This window comes from Bos indicus, chromosome 17 (assembly GCF_029378745.1).
Source record: "Bos indicus isolate NIAB-ARS_2022 breed Sahiwal x Tharparkar chromosome 17, NIAB-ARS_B.indTharparkar_mat_pri_1.0, whole genome shotgun sequence".
Taxonomy (NCBI): Eukaryota; Metazoa; Chordata; class Mammalia; order Artiodactyla; family Bovidae; genus Bos; species Bos indicus.
The window spans coordinates 51361203-51379871 of NC_091776.1; the positions used below are offsets into that span (position 1 = coordinate 51361203).

Sequence of the window (18669 nt, forward strand, 5' to 3'; positions counted from 1 at the left end):
CATTTCAGTTTTCTTTTCTTTTATTTGCACGCCATGTGGCACGTGGGAATCTCAGTTCCCTGGCCAGGGACTAGAGAGCCCTTGCTCCTGCAGTGGAAGAGTGGAGTCCTAACCACTGGACCACCAGGGGATTCAGGCATCCATTTTAATGGTGAAGACACTGAGGCTCAGAGGGTTTGAGTGATGGACACTTACCTCTAGCCTGAGGCCTTGTAGCTTCTTGCTTCCACATTGGGCTGCCCAGGAAGGCCCTTCCCTCAACATTTCCAGCCTCTGAAGTTGACAGGATCCCTCTTGATTCTAGTTACTCATCCCCTCCAGCTTCCCAGCCTCCCAGCCTCTTACATGCTGTTGTTTTGGAGGGTCTGAAACACATCCATTCCCAACACACCTACGTGGTATCATCTAATTCTCTTTGCAGAAATAACAGCTTTTAAAAAAATAAGCCAGACAGCAAAAGAATGACTAGATTTTTATGGAAGATTGGGAGAATTCAGAAAGGTGCCAAGAAGAAAATAAATCACCTACCATCCCACGCTTTCCCAAGCCTTACTCTTGCCAGACATCACTAGCTGATTGCCACCCACAGCGTGAATGTTCTCGGCAGACAGAAGTAATCGATTTGGACTGGTACGAGTAGGAAGCCTGTCCTGTTTTCTCCTTTGAAAGACTTCTTGTTTCAATCTTTCTTTTTTTTAACATTTTAATGTGTCTCCAGTCAGCGTGTAGTTGCTAATCGGAGCACATCTAATTCGTTAGTGTTTTGTTTTCCCCCAGATGATAATGGGTGATGATGGCACATTACTGAAGAAGGAGGGTTTTGCCTGGAGTTTATCCTTTTGACTTTGAACTGTGCCTGTGTATGCGACACACGTGTGTGGGTTTTCTCTCTGCAAACGGGGCACTCCCACGTTGGTGCTTTGTTTTGGAACCTGGTATTTGAGCCTTGCAGACTGTCAGTGTTTGCTGCGTCACCCGCTTCCCCTGACCCATGTCTTGCTGTGTCTCCTGCACTGGAGACAGACACGCAGGTTGTGCCTTTCTCCGGTTTTCTCTGCTAACACATGGGCTTGGTCGTCTCATAGGGAAAGACGGCAGGACTGGGAGATTGGGACAGGGTGGGGCGCCCGTTAGCTGAATGGGTCACTTCTTGGTGGCCACTGGCCCCAGGAACGCCTTCTGGCAGGACAGGGACTGAGGGCTGGGAGAGGACGTGGGAGGCTCCCCGGGTGGAGGAGCAGCACCGGGCAGGGGGCTCTGGGCCTGGGTCGCTGTGTGGGTCGCACCGCAGTGGGGTGGGCGCTCATTGGCCTGTCTTCTGCTGCAGGATGTTGGGCTGCTCGAATATCCGCACCACCCCCGTGACTACACCTCTCACCTGTCGCCTGGCTCCATCATCCAGCCCCAGCGAAGGAGGCCCTCCCTGCTGTCTGAATTTCAGCCCGGGAATGAAAGGTGAGTAGGGGCTTGCGCATCCATTGCTCAGATGGGGAAGTGGAGGCCTGTGCTGGTGGGGAGCTCTTGGAGGTGTGTCAGCCTGTGACTGGGGCAGGGCTGGAGATGGTCAGGGAAGAGCCACGTGGCCCCTCGGACTTCCCACTGTGGGCCTGCAGGGGTCCCTGGGAGTGTGGCCCAGGCAGAAGGGGATGACCACCTACAAGTGGGGGAGCGGGGCTGGGTTGCTGATTTGGAGGCATGTGCGTGCAGCTGGCTTCACACAGGGAGCTCCCTTCCCCCTCCCTCCCATCTTTGTCATCATCCCTTTTTCTCTGAGTCTTCTTCCATCCTTCAGCTGGCAGACGAGGTCCTCTGGGCCTGCCTTGCCTTTGTGAAATCCAGGTGGGCGGGAGCAGGCCACGTGGCAGGTGGGGACCCAGCAGGGCCAGGGCTGAGGCTGTCAGGACAGGCCAGAGCCCTGAGAGAGCCTGAAGATGCCTGAGACAGTAATAGCACTCATTGCTAAGAGTCCTGAGCCTTTTTATTTTTTGCTGTGCCTTGTGGCTTATGAGATCTCAGTTCCCAACCAGGGACTGAACCTGGGCCACGCAGGTTCACCTTAACCACTAGGCCACCAGGGAACTCTTGAGAGTCTTGAGCTTCTAACACGTGATGAACTATTATATTATAGGCTGTGGCTGCCCACAGGCACCTAGACAGACAGCCTTGCCTGCAGGGAGCCCATGGTCTTAGCAGGGGACATACAGCAAACACCCAGGATGACTTTAAAATGGGGCAGGCGACTTATTTCCTACTGGGCGGGGAAGGGCTGCTATTTGGCTGGAGTGGCTGGGAAAGGCCTCTCAGGGGAGAGACACTTGGCACTAAGTAGCCAGTCATTCAGAGAGCCATTTGGAGAGTGGGGTGACCAGCCATTCGGAGAGCAGGGTGAAGGCATTTCAGGTGAAGGGAACAGCATGTGCAAAAGCCTGGAGAGGGGAATGTCCTTGGACTGTTCCAGAGAGGCAAGGAGGTCGGGTGGCTGGGGTTAACAGGTGATTAGGGATCCAGAGGGTAAACTTCACAGAAACCAATGGGAGGGTTTCGAGCTTTGCTGGGCAGGGAGATGGCTGTTAGGAGGAGATGCCCCGGGCACTAAGACAGGAAGGAGAAGAACTAACATGGAAAGAGCTGGTGTGTGTTTGTGGTCCAGCTTAGCCAGTGCAAAGGCCCTGGGCCAGGAATGCAGCAGGCAAGGTGAACCGGGGCCAGATCAGGCAGGGCCTGAGGATGGGGAAATGCATCTGGATTCTTATTCTGAGTTTATTGGGGGAAAAAAATATGAACCTGAAAAGCATTTCGGCAGGGGCAGCATTTGGACTCTCTGGTCAGCAGCAGTGGCTGGAGGTGGACGCTAGGAGTCCTGGGTCTGCTGTGTGTGCTCAGGCAAGGCCATGACCTCTCTGGGCCAGTTTCCTTCTCGGTCCACTAGGGAGGAGGGTTAAGGAGAATTAGTCACAAGTGATTAGGCTGGACAGCTCCTATCTCTGCGTAAGACTGCTAGGCTGAGTTGAGAAGGGGGCAAGGCCAGGTTGAACAGCCAGAGTGCTGGGATAGACTAGTGATAATCTGCTCTGGGTGAGTGATGTGCAAGTAGCATCACGTGTGTTAACATCTGTGTTAGACCCACAGTGTTTTTCAGACTTTCCCTATGAATCACCCAGGATCTTGTTTCAATGCAGAGTCAGATTCAGCAGGTTGGGATAGGACTCAAAAGATTGTGTATTTGTAATCAGCCTCAAGAGGGGCTGATGCTACTGCTCTGGGGACCACACTCAAGGAGCAGGCAGTCACCAGGACCTTCTCTTGCTATAAAGATTGTCAGTGAATGCTGACTCAGAGGAAGACAAATCTGTGTTTGAGTCCTGCCTCGCTGTGTGCCCTTGAGCAGATGGACACTCCTTGCAGGGTGGAAGAGGGCGTGGCTCATGGCCGTTCTCAGCAAGGAGGGCAGCAGATGTGATGTCATGTGCGCCCCCCCCCCCCCCCACCTCCAACAGGTCCCAGGAGCTTCACCTGCGACCTGAGTCCCACTCGTACCTGCCTGAGCTGGGCAAGTCAGAGATGGAGTTCCTGGAGAGCAAGCGCCCTCGCCTGGAGCTCCTGCCCGACCCTCTGCTACGGCCCTCGCCCCTGCTGGCCGCTGGCCAGCCTGGGGGCTCTGAGGACCTGTCCAAGGTAAGGCTTGGCTCCCAGCTGGGAGCGGCTCCAAGGATTTGGGTGGTGCTGCGATTGGGCGGGGTGCAAGGAATTGGGTGGGTGTGTCAGGCTGGGAGGAGGGACTGAGCACAAGGTGTGCAGAGGCTGGGCAGCGAGAGGAGGGTCTAGGGATGAGCTTGGCTCCGTGGGCTGTTTCTTGGTTGGAGAGGAACATCTCCCCTACCCCCATTTTCCGCCCCCAAGTGTTTCCCGCCCTTGGGGACCATAGTGCCCTGGAGGGCTCTTGCATTTCACTCTTCTTTAATCAGAGAGTCAGCTGAGATGGAGGAGGAGAATGTGCATAGGTAAAGCGCCCATAGTTTGCTGCTGGGAGAGGTTTTCTGCCATTCCAGTGAACCTCAGGACCGACCCCTAGAAGCTCTTCTGGTCTCCATCTGAATGGAGGAATCGCAGCCAGTGGTTCAGACGCTTCTGTCTCCCAGGGTCAGCCAGCTGCCTCAGAGGCTGTCATTTCCCTGCCACTGCCTAGGGTGCAGCAGGGACCGTGGCCAGGTGACACGCTTGTCCTTGGCCGGCTGCACGATGGATGTCCTTTCTGCACGTGCTGAGTGGTGTCGTCATGGTCTTTCAGGACCGCGGGGACACACGTTAGCTCATTAACGGCTGCCCAGCTGCTGAGTGAGGTCAGTGCTCTTCTTACTGCAGCCTCAGTGGGGTGGGTGGGGACTGGGAGCCAGTCCAGGGGAGGGAGGTGGTCCACTCAGACCTGCTGGATCTTCTTCTCTGCCTGACACTGGATGGGATTGAATAGTGAGATTTCAGGCTGACGCAGGTTCTTTAGTAGGGGGACTGGCAGGAAACGGGGTTCCTGGGTTGGTCATGATGATGATGATAAACTAACACGGATGGAGTCTCTGCCTGTGGGCCGGGTACATCTGACTGTCAATTCCATTGTGCCATCGCAGTTGGATGAAGACTGATCTGCGATCATCTTTTTAAAATGTATATATTTTTACTGGGCTGCGCTGGGTCTTGGTTGTGGCATGTGGGATCGTTAGTTTCAGTATGTGGGGTCTAATTCCCTGACTAGGGATTGGACTCACGCCCCCTGCACTGGGAGCACAGAGTCTTAGCTGCTGGACCACTTGGGAAGTTCCTATAATCACCTTTTATATAGGGGACCCCAGGCTGAGAGAGCCACTCGCCGGCAGTCACTGGAATGTGGGAAGTGGGCCCTGAAGCCCACGTGGCCCAGGTCTGCCCAGGATGCTATCCCCGCCTTGGGCTGTCCCTCTGGCCCTTCGAGCCTGCCATCCTGCCATCCCCTTGCTGGCATCCTCCTCTTAGATTCCGAGACCCCTCAGCCTCCTGGGAGGGATGTTGCTGTTGGAAAAGCTATTCCCTGAAGAGGGTCTTGGGTAGTAGGGGAGCGGGGTGCATGTGGCGGGGGACACAGCGCCATAACCAGGGAGGCTTGATGTCCTCCCAGAGGGACCAGAGCCCTGAGTGGGCCATGTCCCTGTGCTCACATCTGTCTCTGCCTGGAGAATTGGCTGGTGCGGGTCTCTGGTCAGCCCCTATCAGGCCTCTGCTGCCTGCCTTATGGCTCTGCAGAACTGGGCTCCAAGCCCTCAGGCCTGCGGGTCCTTCTGAGGGTCTCTGGGCCTGACAGGGGCTCTGTGAGTCCTTCTGCTTATCCCTCTGCTTCTTAGAGTGCCCTAGGGTGCTTCCTCTCCTTCTGTGAGTCTTTCTCAGTCTCTGCTTCTGTCTCTGTCTCTCTGTCTCTCTCTGCCTGGATGTGTGTGTGTATCTGTGTGTCTCTGCTCCTCTCTCTGTCTCTGTCTGTTTCTTCCCTTCCTGGACCTCATGGGTGTGGGGGAGTGATGGGCCCAGTGTTGGGGCCTGGCTGGACCAACTCCTGTAATTGCTCCGGGCTGTTAAGAGCATTTGGAAAGTATGAGCGCATTTTGGGCAAGGGAAGAAGCCAGGGGAGAAACACAACTCTGAAGGAGTTCAGATGTTTTTTGCGTCTGTTGTGTGGAATTTAGCTGGATGCGTGAGATAGGAATTTGATGGGTTTTTTGTTTTTTGTTTTTTTTAAACAGCACTGCTCCCTTCCCCTCCGGCTGTGTTCCTTTTTCATATAAAAATGTTCTGTTTTATAATGCTTCCCTGCCCTCAAGCCTCTGGAGTCCTGTGGCATCAGAGGCTTCCTTTGAACTTCACCAGACTTGGTTCTGGGGACATTAGAATCATCACAAACAGCACCATTTCTGAAAGTCTCTTTGTCTGTTGGGGCCCCGTTGGCTGAAAGGGACAGAAAACCCACACAAACCTGGCTTAAGCAGGAGTCCTGGCTCATATAACTGAAATCCCAGCATTGCTGGCTTCAGGCACAGCTTGATCGAGGTGACATGTCCCTGGGTTCCTGTCTCTGTCCGTTTCTTGGCTCTGCCATCTTGCATGTGGTCTTGTTAACAAGAAGGCAATTTGAGATTCCAGGCCTTCCTCTTCCCACATTCAAGGTCAACAAAAAGAGCTTTCCCTGTGTTTCCACATTTCCAGACAAGAACTATTTATCTCTCTGCCTTTGAGTAAGCCCCTGCCTGTCCTGGAATCCATCGTGGTGACTGGAGGAGTGGACTGTGGGTGCCCGAGCCTGGCCCTGCCCTTTCCTGGGTCTGAGACGGAGGAAGGGGGAGCCCCACGGGGTCCTCTCCAGCCCTCAAGGCTTTTGCTTACCTCTGTGTCTGTAATTTTACATAATGAGCTTTTCTGTTCCACGTTGGCCTGAATTTTTACGCCAAGGGCATCTGACGGGGAAAATGGTGCCAACTGCTACCTAGCGACTGGTAAAGGTATTGGATTGTTATTTTCCTCCTGCGGGTTTGGACTGAAATGAAGGCTAGCCGCCACTGGGAGAACCATCTGGAGGCCCAGTAGCCGGGCTCCCCCAGTCCCATTCCTGGAAAACTCAGCACCACAGAAAGCACTCTTGCCCTCTGGTGTGCATCTTCTAGTCAGATGGAGGTGAAATTCACATAATATGAAATTAAGCAGGTTGAAGTGAGCAAATCAGTGGCATTTAGTACATTCACGGAGTTGTGCACCATCTCTGCCTAGTTCCAGAGAACTTTTCATCATCCCAGAAAGAAACCGTGACCCATCAACAGCCACTTCCTCCTCCCCAGCCCCTGGCAACCACCTGTCGGCTTTCTGTCTCTATGGATGTACGAGTTTTGGATACTTCATATCAATGGGATCATCCGATATGTGTTTTATGTCTGGCTTCTCTCATTCAGCATCATGTTCTTAAGGTTCATCTGTGTTGTACCATGGGTCTGTATGGCACTCGTTTTTATGGCTGAATCATATTCTATTATATGGAGAGACCACACTTTGTCAGTTGATGGGCCCGTCTGTGCAGTTTTGCTGAGAATAAAAGCCAAGCCCGCACCTTGAGGAAGAAACCATTGAAGAAGACAGCTTTTCCCCATCAAGACTTTAAGAAAAAGTTTCCAACAACTTTTCCAGTAGTTCCTGGTCATTGCCAACTGCTTCATCCGACCCCTCTGCCGCCCTTGTCAGCTTTGGGGACGGAAATCTTTTCCCTCATGACATTTTATTTACAATTTTTTATTTCTTTATCTGGCTGCCTGGGCTCTGTGTTGCAGCGTGTGCTCTTTATTGTAGCGTGTAGGCTTCTGTAGTTGCGGTGTGCAGGCTTAGTTGCCCTGAGGCACGTGGGCTTTTACTTCCCCGACCAGGGATGGAATCCAAGTCCCCTGTGTTGGAAGGCAGATTCTTTACCACTGGACCACCAGTCTTGCTCATGTCATTTTGAGAATTATCCCTGAATTAGATGAACTGTTGCGGGGGGTCCTGGCACCGAAAGCCTCCTGTCCACAGTTCTTGTTCTCACCCTGCTCCTCTCCCTTCCTTCTTGGTCCTGGTGGAAGATCAGAGCAAGGCAGGAGAGATGTTTCCTACAGCAGGTAATAGGACTGGGCTCTGGGAACCATGTCACCAAAACGTTTCATCTCAAGAACGCTGAGAAATGATTGAGGCTATTGGGGGAGACCAGCCAAGTGCTGTGGCGCACAGAGGGAAGGGGCGAAGCTCAGATAAGGGTTGGGCGTGGGGGCATGGATGGTGAGTCTGATATGAGGTGGCACACAGGTAGAGTCCTGAGAGGGCACAGCTGGTACAAAGGCCTGGAGTTGCCAGGGTACGTGAGCGGCTTCTGGTTTGGCATCTGTGGGATCAGATGCCTGCAGTCCCTGTGTCCCCCAGCTCATCCCTCCTACTGGGGAGCAGTTACACACACACACACACACACACACACACACACACCCTTTCTGAGTATTTCTCTAGAGGTTGTTTAATTCCGTGCACAGCTTTGCTTCTAATATCAGGGAGTCGTGGACCCTGGAAGGGACTCGCTCTTGCTTTCCTGCCCAGCCACATGGTTCTGAGAGATGAATGAATGTGTGGTGGGGACCTTGTTTCTGCTGTAGGAGCCCCTGCCACCTGGTTGCGTGCTCTGCCTGCTCCTGGAGAGTTCTGATTGAGGCCTTGTCTCTCCTATCCTGAGCCTTCCAAGCCAAAGCTCTATCACTTTGTGACTGGTGACCTCAGGCATGTCATTGAACCTCACTGGATCTTTAGTTTCATCTGGAAAATGGGGAAACCTGTACTTCCACTTCCCGTGTGGGCTGTGACAACTATGTGAGTTAAGAGCATAGTAAGCTCCAATCCTGGCCCTCAGCTTGGGTTTGTAAATAAAGTTTTATTGACACCCAGCCATGCCCATTCCTGAGTGTCTTGTCTTTGGCTGCTTTCCCACTGCAATGATGAGTGAGTGGTTGGAGCACAGACTGTCTGCTCTGCAAAGACTGAAGTATTTTTACACCTGGCTGTGTACAGAAAGTGTGCTGACTGCTGGCTTAGAGCCATGCCAGATCTGTGCCTACTAGTTCCTTGCCCCCTCATCTGTGCTATGGGGATGCAGTGGCAGCCCCCAGGAGAACCACAGTCAGAGTTGAGGGGCAGGGGTGTGCAGAGTGGAATGCCTGGTTCGGTTTCCTGGGTGTCCCTGAGGAGCATGGAGGGCCACATCAGAGCCATGTCAGGGCCACATTTGGCCCTGTTGAAGGACTTGGGGCCTCTTCTGCCTTTTCCCCAAGGGTTCTGGGTGTGTGGAGGATCTGAGAGTCTCCACACCTGCTCTCCCCCACATCTCAGATGGAAATGATAAGGCCAGAGTGATCCCCAGACCCTTGGGCTCTGTGGGCTTCAGTGGAGTCTGTGTGTGTAGGACCGAGACTCCAAGGACAGAAAGGGTGGACTTAAGATGGCACCAGAGGGCTTCCCTGGTGGCTCAGATGGTAAAGAATCCGCCTGCAATGCAGGAGACCTGGGTTCAATTCCTGGGTCGGGAAGATCCCCTGGAGAAGAGAATGGCAACCCCTTCAGTATTCTTACCTGGAGAATCCCATGGACAGAGGAGCCTAGCGGGCTACAGTCCATAGCGTCGCAACGAGTCAAACACGAGTGAGCAACTGACTCACACATAAGATGGCACAGCCTCTGCTCAACTCGAGCTGAGGGGGTGGGGGGAGGGTGGCGCTTGGCAGCCCTGGGGCTGCAGTTGTCCCTCCGAATAATGTGTCCTCTGTCCTCCGGCTGCAGCTGCTGTGGGGGTGGGGAGGCAGCCTCCCGGAGCTACTCCTGGGGCTTCCTCTGTCACAGCTGCTGGCTTGGCCTTGAGGATGGTACAGGGCGGGGGCCAGGTTTTGGGGAGGACGGCTCCAGCCAGTGCCTGTGGAGCCCTGAGAGTGTGCCAGGCTCTGAGCTGAGCCCTCTGCACATAGGTACTCATTCAAGCCTCACAGCAGCCAGAAAGTGAGAATGGTCCCATTGTACAGATGAGGAAACGGAGGCAGGTGATATGCTTGTGGTCACGAAGATCCTGGGTGGGGATTTGAACCCAGGGCCACATAGGTGAGTGCTCTGGGGTCAAGGACTGGGTTTTATTTTACTTCCTCCTCACTGTGCTCCCAGCAACCTTGGATGCTCAACAAACTTTGACTGGTGGAATGGAGCCACTGACTCCCTTGTTTGCTTAACACATTTTTGTTTTGTTTTTATTTTTGGTCACACCGTGTGGCTTGTGGGATTTTATTTCCCTGACCAGGGATTGAACCCAGGCCCTCGGCAGTGAAAGTGAAGTCCTAACCACTGGGCCACCAGGGAATTCCCAAGGTGTATTTTTTGTTTTGTTTTGTTTCTTTTTTTTTTAGCACATTTTGGAAAATGACTTCATTACACAGAGTAACACTCAGTGAAGGAAAAGCAGAAAAACACTGGTAAATAAAAAGAAGAGGTAGGAAGGAGGGTGGGATGAATTGGGAGATTAGGATTGACATATGTATACTAGCATGTGTGAAAGAGATAACTAGTGGCAACCTATTGTGCAGTACAGGGAGCTCAACTCTGTGCTTTTTGGTGACCTAGAGGGGTGGGATGTGGGGTGGAGGTGAGAGGGAGGTCCAAGAAGGAGGGGATAGATAGATAGATAGATAGATAGATATAGCTGATTCACTTCATTGTGCCACAGAAACTAATGTAACACTGTAAAGGCAAGTAATACCTCAGCTTACAAAAAGGAAAGTGAAAATATCCCCTTTTTCTCCCACTTCCCCAGTAAATACTTTTGACATCTCTGTTTCCCATTCTTATAGTTTTCTTGTGTTTGTGTATATCTTCTACAAAACCAGATTTGTAGTGTGTATGATATTCTGTAACTTGCTCATTTGGACTGAGAATCGTGAATAAGTGTTCCTGGAGGGTCAACTGAGGCCAGGCCCTGGGTGTTTGGAGGTTGTGGGTTTTGAGGCCAGTTCTCGAGGAGTTTGATCTGGAGGGAGGACACAGGCAGGGTAACAGGGTAGGAGAGAGGTGTGTGATAGGGAAAGGGAAGAGGGAGGCCTTGCAGGGAGGCTTGGAAAACTTGCCTGTAGGAAGATAGAAGAAAGGATCTGAACTCTGGAGAAGGCCAGGGAGGGAGCATCTGGCAGGGGACCAGTGAGGGAGAGGCATGGAGGTGGGATCAGTGAGCAACCTTGTGTCTGGGACGTGGGGGCCGGCACAACAGATGCCGGGTGTGTTGGTACCTGAAGTCATGGCTGGAAACGTTCAGTGTATTTGGGGGGTGGGTGCCTCCTGTCCTGAGCCCATGCCTATTTTTTTCCTCCTCTGCAGGACCGCAGCCTGACAGGCAAGCTGGAGCCGGTGTCTCCTCCCAGCCCTCCGCATGCTGACCCTGAGCTGGAGCTGGTACCTCCACGGCTCTCCAAGGAGGAGCTGATCCAGAACATGGACCGGGTGGACCGGGAGATCACCATGGTGGAGCAGCAGATCTCCAAACTGAAGAAGAAGCAGGTGTGGGTGGGTGGGGGAATGGTGGGTCTCAGTTTCCGATCCAGCAGCAGCTGCAGCTGAGCAGATAACATAGTAGGAGTTGCAGTTGTTAATGTATGGTGAGCACGGCCTGTGTGCCGACTCATTTTTACGCCCTTTATGTTTATTGGACAGCAGAGCTGTTTTGTGCGGTGCTGCCTATTGGAACTTGCTAATGGAAATGTTCTGAATCTGCCTTGTCCAAAATGGTAGCCACTACCCACATGTGACTGTTGAGCCTTCGAAATGGGCCTAGTGCAGGTGAGGAACTGAATATTTAATTTAGTTTAATTTGAATTAAATGAGCTGTACACTTGGATAACCAAATGTGGCTACTGTCCTGGGTGGCACAGGAATGAACAGCTGTGGGGTGGACAGTTGATTCTCTGTGCCTCCCTTTCCTCATCTATAATGTAAAGGAAAATTTCACATGATTCTGGCCCTGGCTCTGGAATCGGGATGAGCTGGACCTCCTACCTCTGCCTCAGAGCGTTCACCTCTCTGAGCCTCAGTTTGCTTGTCTGTAAAATGGGCACAGACATGACACTACCTCTTAGGGTTGTGAGGAAGGGACAGAGTCACGTGATGAAAAGAAGTCATCATTGTCATTGAAATCAAGGAAAAGTTGACATAAAGAATAATAAGATTAATTTTATAATTTTATTTTTACTTTTTCTTGGCTCTTCTGCTTCTCTCTCTGGCATCTTCAGGTGTCTGCTCAGATGTTCCCTCCACAGAGGAGACCCCCCCCGACCTTTATAGGAGTTCTCATCACCACCCATTCTTTCTCCTGGGGGTCAGCAAATCCAGCCAGATGTGGCTCAATGCTTATTTTTGTAAATAAAGCCTTATTGGCACACAGCCACATCCAATTGTTTACACATCGTCTGTGGCTGCTTCTATGATTCAACCGCAGAGCTGGGTGGTCACAAAAGAGACTGTGTGGCCAGCAAAGCCCAAGATATTTACTTTCTGGGCCTTTATAGGGAGTTTGCCAATCTCGTCACCCTGCTGAATGGTGTCACCATTACAGACGTGTAGTTTGTTTTGTGACATTGTGGTCTTCTCACGACTACAGTGTAAAAGCCGGGTTCTTTTTTTTTAAACTTGTATTTATTTATTTAATTCAGTGTTCGATTGTGCTGGGTCTTTGCTGCTGTGCTCAGGCTCTGTCTAGCTGCAGTGAACGGGAGGCCACTCTAGTTGTGTGCACGTTTCTCAGTGCACTGGCTTCTCTCGCTGCAGAGCGCAGGCTTTGGGCGCGCGGGCTTCAGTAGTTGTGGTGCCTGATGCTTAGTTGCTCCACGGCATGGGAAATCTTCCTGGAGCAGGGATTGAACCCATGTCTCCTGCGTTAGCAGGCAGATTCTCAACCACTGGACCACCAGGGAAGTCCAAAAGCAGGGTTCTTATCTCCTGTTCCCTGCTGTGCTCCTAGCAACACTGGCACAGAGTAGGTGCTCCTTGAAAACTGTGGATTGAATCAGTGTAACACCTGTCTTGACCCTGGGGGAAGCAGGGTCACACCTGATTCCCTCCAGGTAAGGATGCACGAGCTCCATGACGGATCCAAGGACTCATTCTGGCCACCATAGGCAGTGGAAGGAAGGCTGGTGAGAGACGCTTCCTGGTGGCCAGTTTAGGGCAGTGTGACAGGCTTTGAAAGTTATACAGGGGGAGGGGAGCATTGATTCCAAGAGACCTCGGGACTGTCGCTCGCCTGGGGACACCTGAGGATGGTCCGGCAGCCTGGTCAGTCAGTGAGGCTTGGCCTACTGAGGGAAGTGGGTGGGTTTCCAGGACGGCAACACGCCACGTGGGGAGGCCGGGCCCTGGTTGGAGTCAGCAGTTATGCCAAGGCCAGCGGAGTGCTGGGCCTTAGGTCCCCCAGGCCTGGCTTTGGGGTGAGGCTGAAGCTACAGGCCATGTGCACACATTTGTGACTAAGGCTGCAAGCCAGGTGGCCCAGGGCAGCCCTCGATAGTCAGATTAAAAAAAAAAAATTCCATTTTGGCATTTTTCTTTTTTAAATAAAATTCACAAAACATAAAATGACTCTTTGTAACATGAACAATTCAGCGGCATTTAGTCCGTTCACAGCGTTGTACGAGGACCATTCTATCTAGTTCCAAGACATTTTCATGATCCCCAAAGAAGACCCCTGTGCACACTAGCAGCCACTCCCCTCTCCCTGCCCCACCAGCTATTAACCTGCTTTCTGTCTCTGAGGATTTGTCTGGACATTTCCTGTAAATGAACCAAATACCATGTGGCCTCTTGTCTGGCATCCTTCACTCGGTATCATGTCTTCAAGATTCATCCCTGTTGCAGCCTCTGCCGGCCTCATTCCCTGTGTGGCCAGTATGCCGCTGTATGGATCCATGGTCCACAGTCGTTTATCCGTTCATCAGTTGGCGGACATTTAGGTTGCCTCTACCTTTTGACTATCATGAGGAATGCTGCTGTGAGCTTTTGTGTTCATGTTTCTGTTTGAGCACCTGTTTTCAGTTCTTTGGGTCTGTATCTAGGGATGAAATTTCTAGGTCCTACAGTAACTCTGTGTTTAATTTTTAGTGTCTCGGGAAGGGTCCCCTTCACTGATTGGTGAGAATCTTCTTCCCGGCTATGCATGCCTTCCATTTCTTGGCGTGGTTTCTTTCACATTTTTTGGAGGGATTTCAATGTTTTTCTGAGGGCTGGTTGTCCTTCTGAAAGCCACCACTAGGGGTCACTGTGGGACTGAGGCAGCTTGGCTCAACCAGCCTGGCTTCAGACTTTCTGCATGGCCCCCCTCTTGGCTGTATTTTTGAGTTCATAATGGTTTGCTTCATGGTCATGGGCAGGGTGTGTGAGCCTTATGAGCAAAGAACAGTGTTCTCATCTCCCTCAAAGATGCCCTGTCAGATTGTATTCCCTGGGCATTGGCCTCCTGTGTGACCTTGGGCCAGTGTCTTAAACTCTCTGGTTTTTGCTTTGCCCTTTTGGTATAAAGCAGATAACAGCATGCAGGGATGTCTTTTATGGTGTTTGGAGGAGGACGGTCCAGTATGAAGACCACAGGGCAGATGACAATGATAATAGTGATGATGAGAAGCTGCTCATTAGGTGCTGAGTGCTTGGTGTGCACCAGCTCATTTAATCCTCACATCAACTCTCTAGGATAAAACCTTTTATTATCCCCATTTTCCAGATGAGAAAAGTGAGGCTTGGGGGAGTTCACTTGGGGGAGTTCAGCAACTTCTCAAGGTTACACAGCAAGTAAATACAGTTAAGCCTGCTGCATATGAATGAGTTCCATTCCGAAAGCACATTCCTAAGTCCAATTTGTACCTTAATCCAACAAAGTTACACAGGCTTCCCTGGTAGCTCAGCTGGTAAAGAATCTGCCTGCAATGCAAGAGACCCTGGATCAATCCCTGGGTTGGGAAGATCCTCTGGAGTAGGGATAGGCTACCTATTCCAGTTTTCTTGGGCTTCCCTAGTGGCTCAGACAGTAAAGAATCTGCCTGCAACGTGGGAGACCTGGATTTGGTCCCCTGGAGAAGGGAATGGCTACCCACTCCAGTGTTCTGGCCTGGAGAATTTCATGGACAGAGGAGCCTGGCAGGCTACAGTCGACGGGGTCTCAGAGAGTTGGACATGACTGAGTGACTGTGAGCAACTAACTCTCAACCAACAGTTAGCCTGGGTACCCAACTAACACAATTGGGTATATAGCACTGTACTGTAATAGGTTCATAATACTTTTCACACAAATAATACATGAAAAACAAACACAGAAAATAACCATCTGTAATCTTACAGGACCTTGAAAATTACAGTAATTACATTACAACAGCTGGCATACAGGGGCATGCTTGCATCTTTGAAAGTTTGCAACTCAAAGGTTCATATGTAGGAGACTTACTGTTGTAGAAATAGGGTTCCAGTATGGACAGTTTGGCTCCAGAGTCTCCATAGCCTCTCCTGAGGATGACGGTGCCTGTGTTGGTAATGATGGATAATGGGGCACCTTCAGTGAGCCCCCAGTCTGACTGTACATAAATTAACTCATCCAGGAGGCACGGCCATGAGTCCCGCTTTACAGATGAGAAAATGGAGGCACAGCGCGGTTAAACTGCTTGCTAATACTCACCTAGCTGGTAAATCACCAAGGCTGAACTTACACCCAGGTAGGCTGGCAGCAGAGTCTGGAGCCAGCCCTGGTCGGGCCCTTCCCTGTGGGAGCTGGGGCCTCTCCAAGGCTTGGAGTCCCTGCGGGTGACTCAGAGGAAATGGTTAGCAGCCTGACTTCCTGTGTGGGGCCACCAGCCTGGCTGAACGAGGAGCCGCCCCCGCTGTTGGGGGAGCTGCCTCTCCTTCCGCCTGCCGGCGTGCTCACCGCTACACTCTCCCTGCTCCCCACAGCAACAGCTGGAAGAGGAGGCCGCCAAGCCGCCAGAGCCCGAGAAGCCCGTGTCACCACCGCCCATCGAGTCTAAGCATCGCAGCCTGGTACAGATCATCTACGACGAGAACCGGGTATGCCCCATCCTATCCTTCATAGCCCCTGCCCCACCTTTTCTTGCTTGCCCTGTGCTGGCCACCAGGTGGGAGGCAGGTGTCACTGTGAAGGATCTGACTGTCTCCTGGGGCCTCAGTATTCCCATCTGTGAAATGGGCATCCCTGTGACCACCTTCCCACAGATCTGGATTTGTGAGTAGGAGGGGGAAGGGGTGGTCACTGGAGACCCATCTTGGTGTGGCTGTGGTTTGGACCGTGGCTGGCCTGTGGGATGCAGATGAAAATGCAGGCGTTAGGTCATGGGAGAGCTTCAGGGGTCAATTGATCAGTGGGGGGGATGGGTAATCACTTAGGTACTCAGAAGAAATTCCTGTAATGCAAAGACAGTAGTAATATTATTTGTCATAACAGTAACATTAGTTGAACAGCTCCTTCTTTTCAGGTGATGTGCAAAGTTTTTTTACATAGCAGTCGTCAGAGAGTAGGTATGGTGATTGTTTCCAATTAACACAGGGAGAAACTGAGGCCCAGAGACATTAAGTGACTTGTCTAAAGTCACACAGCTGGGAAGTGGTGGGCTTGAGATTTGAACCCGTGAGCTGTCAGATCCCAGGGCATTATTTGTCGACACTGGCCTCTGTTTACACTGAGCCCTGGAAAGGGCTGTTGGGATGGTTGAACATAGAGTCTGTAGCAGACTGTGGAGCCTCCTAGGGATCTTTGGAGGGCAGCTGTTGGGTGTCTGAAGGGGAAGGGGCTCAGGGTACCCGAAGTAGAGTGTTTCACAGGGGGCTGAACCCCCAGGCTGAAGCTGCACTGAAGTGGAATCTGTTATCTGGTGAGGTGGTGAGCTCCCCATTTTCTCCAGTCAAACCACTAAGAGCTCAGCTTCAGTGATTTGCAGTTGACTCTTTTCAAATGTGCTCAGGGCCTGTGGATGTTGAGTCCCCTCCTTGATTTTACAGGAGAGGAAACTGAGGCCCAGAGAGGGATTGTTTCTTGTCTGTGGTCATACAGTGAAGTGTGACAGATGGACTCCTTTGATTCCCCCCGGCTCCTGTCCTTGGCTCCTGGCCGTGCTTCCCAGCTGTCTGTGCTATGCGATTTGCCCCTGGCTGCTGGATCAATGCTTAGGGTCCAGGCAGGCGCTGGAGAGTCCATGGTGTCCCATGGCTTGGATGGCTAACTCTAGAGCCTGGAAACATGTGGTTGGTGCCTGTGGCTGTAGCTCCAGGCAGGAAACTATTGGATCAACTGGTTTGGCTACGCCATCACCTCTTGAAACTGCAATAGATGCAGGATGATACTGAACTTGCTGGGAGCCTGGGAACTGTGTGCCAGGCCTGTCAGGGCTGGTCACCTCTCACACCCTGGCTTCCCATCCAATTAACCAATAACCATCACAATGATAGGAGAACTAAAGCAGCTGTGTGTACTTTAGCCAGATGTCCTAGGTTCGAACTCATCTCTCTATTTTCTGGCTCTGTGACCTTGGGCATATTTCTTAAGCCTCCCTGTAACCCATCCTCCTCACCAGTGAAATGATGATAATTATAGCACCTACCTTGTACCAAGGTGTGGGGATTAAATAAGTTCATTATGTAGTATCCTTGGAATAGTGCCTGCCACCATGTAGGTGCTAAGCTGGGGCTATTAATTGCTATCGTCATTGTTCTTTTATTCTTGTATTTGTTTACATTTTGCATGATTTCACTGAATTCTCTCCAGACCTGCATAAGATAAGTACCATTATTCTCTGTTTTACTCATAAAGAAACCATGGCTCAGAGAGGGAAAGTGACCTACCTGGGGTTGCACAGCAAGTGAGTTTTGAGGCTGGGGATCAGAACCCAGAATGAATTGGCTCCAGGAGCCTGTGGCAAAGGGGGCAAAGGCAGAGCTCCTAGAGCTGTCACCCCCAGGCCCCCCTGATCCTCGGGTGGCATTGTCCTCTCTTCACCCCAACAGCACCTCAGGCTGGGGACTTTATGCCCATTTATGCTAATTTCATCCTGATGGGGTCCTGACAGTAGGGGAAAGACACTGGCCTTTCCCCAGCCCCCCACTCCATATTTTCAGATGAGGAAACAGAAACTCTGGGTAATTTCCCCAAGGCCTTACAGGTAGTGAGTGGCAGACTGGGCCTCAAACCCTAGATCCTGAGCTTCTGAGAGCAGTCCCCTGCCTGGCAAGTTCAGGTGCTCTGGATGCATCACGCTCGTCCTGTTCATTCATTCATTTACTCACTCATTCACCAGCTGTGTAACTGAGCATCTGCTCTGGGCCTGCCACTGTTTCAGGCACTGGGGTGCAGCAGGGACCCTGGCCTCCTGCCCCACTCACAGTGGCTTTCTGAATTATGAGTTCAGTTCAGTTGCTCAGTCATGTCTGACTCTTTGTGACCCTGTCCATCACCAACTCCTGGAGTTTACTCAAACTCATGTCCGTCAAGTCGGCGATGCCATCCAGCCATCTCATCCTCTGTCGTCCCCTTCTCCTCCTGCCCCCAATCCCTCCCAGCGTCAGAGTCTTTTCCAGTGAGTCAACTCTTCGCATGAGGTGGCCAAAGTACTGGAGTTTCAGCTTTAGCATCATTCCTTCCAAAGAAATCCCAGGGCTGATCTCCTTCAGAATGGACTGGTTGGATCTCCTTGCAGTCCAAGGGACTCTCAAGAGTCTTCTCCAACACCACAGTTCAAAAGCATCAGTTCTTTGGTGCTCAGCTTCTTCACAGTCCAACTCTCACATCCATACATGACCACAGGAAAAACCATAGCCTTGACTAGACGGACCTTTGTTGGCAAAGTAATGTCTCTGCTTTTTAATATGTTATCTAGGTTGGCCATAACTTGCCTTCCAAGGAGTAAGCATCTTTTAATTTCATAGCCGCAATCACCATCTGCAGTGATTTTGAAGCCCCCCAAAATAAAGTCTGACACTGTTTCCCTATCTATTTCCCATGAAGTGATGGGACCAGATGCCATGATCTTCATTTTCTGAATGTTGAGCTTTAAGCCAACTTTTTCAGTCTCCTCTTTCACTTTCATC

The 18669-nt window shown here is 51.6% G+C and overlaps 1 protein-coding gene across 18 annotated transcripts in view; it reads left to right on the forward strand.

Annotated features, from left to right (window-relative positions):
• NCOR2 (nuclear receptor corepressor 2) overlaps positions 1–18669 on the forward strand; it is a 237298-nt gene that overhangs the window by 83397 nt on the left and 135232 nt on the right. For all 18 annotated transcript variants that reach the window (XM_070769371.1, XM_070769385.1, XM_070769387.1 and 15 more), the window contains 4 exons: positions 1328–1455; positions 3498–3675; positions 10921–11100; positions 15526–15639. In XM_070769371.1, coding sequence (XP_070625472.1) covers positions 1328–1455; positions 3498–3675; positions 10921–11100; positions 15526–15639 — 600 coding nt within the window. The remainder of the gene's footprint in view (positions 1–1327; positions 1456–3497; positions 3676–10920; positions 11101–15525; positions 15640–18669) is intronic.